This window comes from Charadrius vociferus, unplaced genomic scaffold, assembly GCF_000708025.1.
Source record: "Charadrius vociferus isolate BGI_N301 unplaced genomic scaffold, ASM70802v2 scaffold505, whole genome shotgun sequence".
Taxonomy (NCBI): domain Eukaryota; kingdom Metazoa; phylum Chordata; class Aves; order Charadriiformes; family Charadriidae; genus Charadrius; species Charadrius vociferus.
In genome coordinates, this window is record NW_009648645.1 from 821,833 (window position 1) to 828,523 (window position 6,691).

The 6,691-nt window shown below is 34.7% G+C and overlaps 1 protein-coding gene across 1 annotated transcript; it reads left to right on the forward strand.

The window, feature by feature from the left end:
* The first annotated feature begins 783 nt into the window (after positions 1-783).
* Positions 784-6,248, forward strand: LOC104287681 (chromosome unknown open reading frame, human C9orf85). Its single transcript, XM_009886408.1, has 4 exons — positions 784-825; positions 2,129-2,235; positions 5,186-5,299; positions 6,071-6,248. Exons 1-4 carry the CDS (start codon positions 784-786, stop codon positions 6,246-6,248), a joined length of 441 nt encoding a protein of 146 aa, XP_009884710.1.
* Positions 6,249-6,691: the final 443 nt, after the last annotated feature.

Genomic DNA, 6,691 nt, shown 5'->3' on the forward strand with positions numbered 1-6,691 from the left:
TGGTAACAGGGCTCCAGTTCTGAGGCCCCAGCTGTTATGTCAGGACGTATTACTGGAAACGAGGTAGTTTTCAGCAAGAAAGATAGCTCCCTTTGGAAAGACAGCCAGCTGTCTTCATCTTAAACTATGGCAAACTTTTCACGTTTATTAGGTTTTGCCTTAGCAATACTAAAAAAATAGTTGATCGAACAGAGTAAAGAACACCTGGGAATACAAATTACAGTGTTTGTGTCTTTATCCCCTCCTGCATTACTAATTAATGCAAATCAGAAGAGCGAGAAGGAGAAATGGGAAGTTCAAGCTGATTTGCAGGTTATTAGAAGCTTATTCAGGCTATAATACTTGGAGCCTTACTTTGTGCTAGTCAAGCACTGAAAAGAAGGCTTATCTTCAAATTGCTTCAGCTTTGAAAGAAGGAACACAGTCAGTGCTGACAGCAGATTGAATTGCCAGCCCTTTAACAGATATCTGGTGAGAACTTACCAATGATTTTCTTCTCTCAGAAAGTTTCCACATTACCTAAATATTTGTGTTTCTCAGAAAATTGAATTCATAATGCGTGACTAACATCAGAATCACAGTTTTCTCTGCTCAATATTTAAGCATTCTGCAAAACCTTGTATCTATTTTTTTCCCTTTTTTTTTTTAATGTGACAAGTCTGTATTTGATCATTTGGGAAAAAAAAGTTCATTATCTTTTAACTGAACCGGCCAAAAAGCACCACATCTTCAGTTAACCACACCAAGGGAAAATTCATACTGAATGGTTGAAGTTTGGTAAAAATGGAAATAATGGAAAACAAATCCCATAGTGTAGTCTCACTCGTAAGTAGTGTTTCCTCTACCACATACATTTTTCAGAGTACAGTAAGATACTGTGTTTTTAAAGCTAGGCTTGTTCGTTCCTCTAACATATTGAAATAGAACTTTGTGGAGCAATAAGAAGCTCTTGTGGGTCATAAAACCAGGAAATTACTTCAGAAGCCACTGCATACATAGACTAACTTTTCAGGTTATTTGTCAAAGAATAACCTAAACTCTAATTTCAATTAATGCAGAATCTGTTCCAATGAACTTTTAGGTATTCTAAGAAATAGATGTGGTTTAGACCATGTTAATAATGTAATTTTAGTACAATAGTAATTTTTAAGCTATCTTTAAAAAGGCACAATAGAAATTTTTTTTTGTATATTCCTTTTTTTTTTATTGTGAAATTTCTGTTCTTGAAGTTCTGAATGAATACACACAACCATATGACAGATAAAGTTACTGGTGGCATTTTTAGATAGAGAAGAAATGAAAGTAGGTTGAATGTACAAGTGCATGTTGCGTGTTATTTAAGGTAACAGTGTGGTTTCATACTATTTCCCGTCTCAGAATAACTTCTCTTGTGCAAGTAGTACTGGCCAGTTGACATTTTGTATTCCTGAGCAAACTAAACAGATAATGTTGTAGAAGATCTTAAGGTAAACTTTGCATTGTCTTGAAAATATACCATAGTGTAAATGACCTTTTTGGGGATTTTGTTGTAGCAACTCAAGAGCAAAAATGTACTACTTTTTCATAAAGGAAGTTTATGATGAAAGAGACAGTGAATGATTTGTCCACAAATAATGTGTGGATTCTACTTTATTGTGATCTGAGAAAAAAATCCTGAGACTACTTACTTTAAGTATGTAGTGTAATGGTAGCTTGAACAATAATAAGTTAAATGTTAAGTCTTGCGAATTGTCATGTTTGGATAAAAACGGTGTATTTCAGGGCTCATTTCTACTTAAATATGTTTTGTGAAATCTCTAGAGATGGAAAAAAAATCTATAATAATCTGTTATCAACGATATAATAATATGAATAAGTACTACCATTAAAATATTAAAATGATGATAGTGATAATAATAACAATAATGAAGACTACCTCAAGGTAAAAGATTACCTCAGCTCTCTTTCCACTGAAGAAAATTACTACCAGTAAATGTATGTGAAATGCTTATGTTAATATCAAACAAATGTCTTTCTAAATACTGTATTAATCACATGGTGGGTAGAAATGCTTTCTAAGCAAGATTACATTCATAAAAGTAGGAAATCTTCAATGTATTCTTATTTTCATTTTTATTTATTTATTCAGAAAATAAATGCTAAGCTTCATGATGGAGTGTGTCAGCACTGCAAAGGTATCTTGGAGTGGCGGGTAAAATTCAGCAAGTATAAACTACTATCAAAACCTAAAAAATGGTGAGTTAAGATACTATGTACTAATTGATGATAGTGTAGTTTGTGAACTTTCTGGGAAATAGTCTAGTTTTGGAAACTCACAAGTAGTAGTTGCTACTATATGACATTCTTCAAATTTGGAGTCTGCAATGACAATATATATGCAATCTTAGTTTTCTTGTTCATTAGTCTTTTATCTTAAACTTTTGAAAAGAAAACACAGAGGAAAAGCAACTGCTTCCCTCTTTGCTGTTAAAATGCTTGAACTGTGGACCTGTAAGTTTCCAAAACTGTCAGTGTATCCTCCTAAACAAAAAGTCGAACCTTAACCAGCTGTGACACAGTTTTTCAAGGCCTCGTTGTGACTTAATACTAGATGAATCTGCACATCTCTTAACTTTTGTAATACACAGACTTTCTGGTAGAGAAATGAGCAGAGGAAGGCTTTAGCTTTGTGTGGTATCAAATCTCAGCAGCAGCACTGTTCTTAGCATTACTGAAGTCTCAATTTCTACAAAATGTTTACAACACATGCATTTCATTACCTCTTAGCATGTTCTCTCTTTTTATATCTGTGAAACAGTAATCCTAAATATTAAATGTTTAGCATTGTTTGCATACAATTCTGTATTCTTGGCTAAGTACATAAAAAAGGTGGTAAATATCTTAAAATATTTTAAGTTTGTGATAGGTTAATTTTCTGAAGTTGATACTCTGCTTCCTCCTTACTTTGTCAGCTGAAGAGCTCCTTACCTCTGTGGCTGCAGACACAGCCAGTGTTTCAACAATGAAACACAGAAATCAAAGAAACTACAGCTAGCCTGTGGTGTATGATATAGGCAGCTTTGTCATAGTAGTTTGCTCTGCATTTGTGTGTTGTTCTCAGTTACATACTTCTGAAATGCTTATGAACTGCTTGAAGAGGTTCTGTAAATGTGCGTGCTGTTCCCTGATTTTGATTTTCAGTAGGTTAAAAGGGAAAGAATGTTTGTTCGTACTATATCTCCCACTTGTGAGAAGTTTTACTTTTTAATATGAAATCATATACAACAAATATTTTGGTTTTAGTAAACAGTTTCAACCTTTCATGTAAGAAAAAAAAAAAGATTAGGTAGAATTCTCACTCGTTCTCAAAGTAAACATTCTGGGTTCTATTCACCATGGATAAAGTTGGGATTTGTCTTTTTTAACTCTTTCTCAAGTGACTATGTGCATCCTGTTTAAAACTAATGAGCTGTAACAAATCGTGGTGGTGGATCTGGCTTTTTTGCCTCTCTACTCTGCCTACCCCCAAAGGAAAAAAAAACGAAAAAACAGGCAAAAAAGTATGTAAATCAGAGAAGCATTGAAATAAAAAAGTGGTATTGTGGGACAGCTGCTTATGACAGAATATGTGATGTTTTCTGTTGTATTTTTGAACAAGTAAATTGGACTACAGACCATTCTAGCTCTACAGGTGGTGGTTTCTAGCCCAGCCTACAGCAGTGCAATGGCTGAGTGGGCCGCTGTGACAAGACTGAAGATTTTCAATGGGTGAAGCTTCTAGGTGAAGTAAACACATTACAGACATTAAAAATGTGGCTAGATGGGAAAAAAAAATATGGATTCTTCACATCACAGATGATGGGAATGGAGGACTTCTCTATACCTCAACGTATCTTCAAAATTATGATTGTTGGTACAACCACAAGTTATCCCTACTTTACTCTTATGTCAAGTATTTAATTATTACAAATTAAACTATTTAAAAAAAAAAAAATGTCTGTCCACTTTGCATTGATACACCCTGTTTGGTGTGACATGGCTTGGAAGAGCTGTAGACATTTTTTTAATATTAATGCAACTGAACGTAGAAGAAAGAAGAAAAGAAACCCCAAACTAAGTAGGTATTTCCAGGGACACTTAACTGTAAGTTTTTCCTGGGGCAGAGGGAAGACCAGAAACACTAGGCAGTTCAGACTTTTCTTTTGTCAGATGTGTCCTGCAGCAATTCTTGTGATTTTACAGCTTCTTAAGGAATTGAATATCTTAGTCATGAAAGCTTAGCAGAGCCTAGGTGAAGATAGTAGGGAGAAGGTGATAGCGCTCAAGAATGGGATTTGAGAAAGCGAGTAAAAATTCTATTTTGCTAGATGCTAGGTTGGCGCATCTCCCCTTATAAGGCATGCAAAAGCACTTGACATTTTTCTTCAGCCTGTTGTAGCCAAGTCTGCAACTCCACAGTTCAGAACTGTATGCTAAATATTTCTTGACAGACTTTTGAGTGCCTGAGGAACCAAGAAAAAATGACTTTTGGGACAGCTGCATTTCACGGGATATATAGTTCCGGGTTTGGTTCTCCAAAAATACAAGGCTTTAGAAATGTCAGCTGAATGTTAGACCATAGCATTTTAGAAATTAATTAGCCTACAAAGTTTTATCGTATCTTGCAAAAGAATAGCCCAAAACCTCTACATAATTAGGTTGGGTTTGTTCAGAATGCAGTTAGTGCAGGCTTGTGTTCATAGAAAGCAAAGTCTAGCACTGACTTTGTTTATACTCTGAAAAGTTCAAGAGGAAGACATTGTAGTGTTTGAATTCAATTGATTTCTAAAATGCATGCAGCTTTTATACCATATTCTTATTCTCTTTTATCGTTTAACCAGAAGAAGAAGTTATGTAGCTTTTAAAGTAAAACTACCTACTGGAATGAATGGAAGGGTTTCTTTTTCACTTCAAATATTTAAAATTCTTGATTTTATGTTTCTTCTTCAGTTCTTGTTTTAATAACTCTTCCTGAAAAAGTTAAAGGAGAGGGAAGACAGGCAATAATTTTGGTAGTGCTGCTTGTTAAAACACTAATTGTTTCATATAAAACTGGCCTGTAATATGTTGTTACTCTTTTCAAAAGTAGGTCTATATTGTCTTTGAACACAAAATGTTTAATAAGTATCCATAAATATTTTTACTCATATTTTCTTTCTCTTCACAGTGTGAAGTGCCTCCAGAAGACTGTAAAAGATCCTTACCATATTATTTGTCGACCATGTGCTGGCAAACTAAAAATTTGTGCTAAATGTGGAAAAGAAGAAGAAATAGTAATTCCGTAAGTAGCTCATAGGTTACATAGTTTCAGTACTGCAGTGTTTCTTCCCCTTTTAATAAGGCTTATTTGAAATCTGCCAAGAAGCTGTTGTACTTTATGCCATATTCTGAATAATCCTGACAGGAATCAGTGGGAGTCATTGCCCTCACTTCTGCTGAAACTAGGGGTGAAATGCCTATTGATGTTAGTAGGCTGGGACAAAAAAAAAAGTCTTACTTGGATAAGACACTTTATTTTGCTACCAAAGGGTACATTGCATATCTTCCTTAGGAACAAAGCACTTCAAAATGTATTTCGGTATAGAGCATCATAAAATATACATAAACCAATTTACTGTTTGCATTTCGTCTGTCATTTGATGATTCAGGTACTAGTGAACAGGGAAAACTAAACAAGGGCTGATACTGAGCACAGTTACCGCAATATATTTAGCAGGCTTTTGGGTTTTTATTCTTTTACTACAGTTTTCTATTGACCATCCTGTATTAATTTACTAGTTTATGACAACTGGCCAGCAGTTGCTTAGTTGGTAAAACTGTTCATAGATATTTTATTTTTTTTTCTTCACAAACTCTTTTTTCCTATTCTGTCTTTTATTTCTTTCCTATTCAACATGAAAGTAACTTTAGGTTGCTGTCCCTCTCCTCCTCCTGCCCACCTCCCTCCCCTCTTCCATCCCCAGTGGAATGTTCTACCCTCCATTCCATTCTTGTTTAAAAGAAAAATAAATTCCCAATGTGGGTGGTGATACTATCCTCTTGCTTTCTGCAGGATTGATAAAGGGCAAGACAAGACTGAGAGTGCGACTACTAAAAATGGCCAAGAGAGCAGTGGATTGGAGGATGAGCTGGATTTTGATACAAACTTCAGTAGTGCAGACAGTGATGAAGATTCTGCTGTGCTTGAAGAACAATTTAAAAATATGAATTTTGAAAGGACAGAGATCTAAAAGGTTGAGTTTATACAAGAGACTATGCAATCAAAAGGGGTAAACCAATGTTTGCCTTAAACTGCTCTGAAAACCTGATTTGACATCTAAGGTCCCTGCATATAAATGTTGGCACTGTGTATTATAACGCTTATTGAGGGTTTTGTATAAGTAAATATTTTTTTGTATTAACAGTAGAATTTCTTCTGAAAAGGTTCAGAAATTGAGTCTTTAAACATAGTTATTTCTTGCATACATGTAACAACTTCCTGTTTATCTGGAATAAAGCCTCTTCGTGTAATTGTTCTGAATTCAATATTACACAACTGTTGTATTGCCACTTGGAAAGCTACATGGAAGTCTAGAATAAATACAGAGTCTTGTCATAAAAAAAGAAGAGCTAAACCGGCTGTAATAGTTTGCTGAAGGAAGAACTCGCAACTTCTGTCAATGAGTTTCCAAAC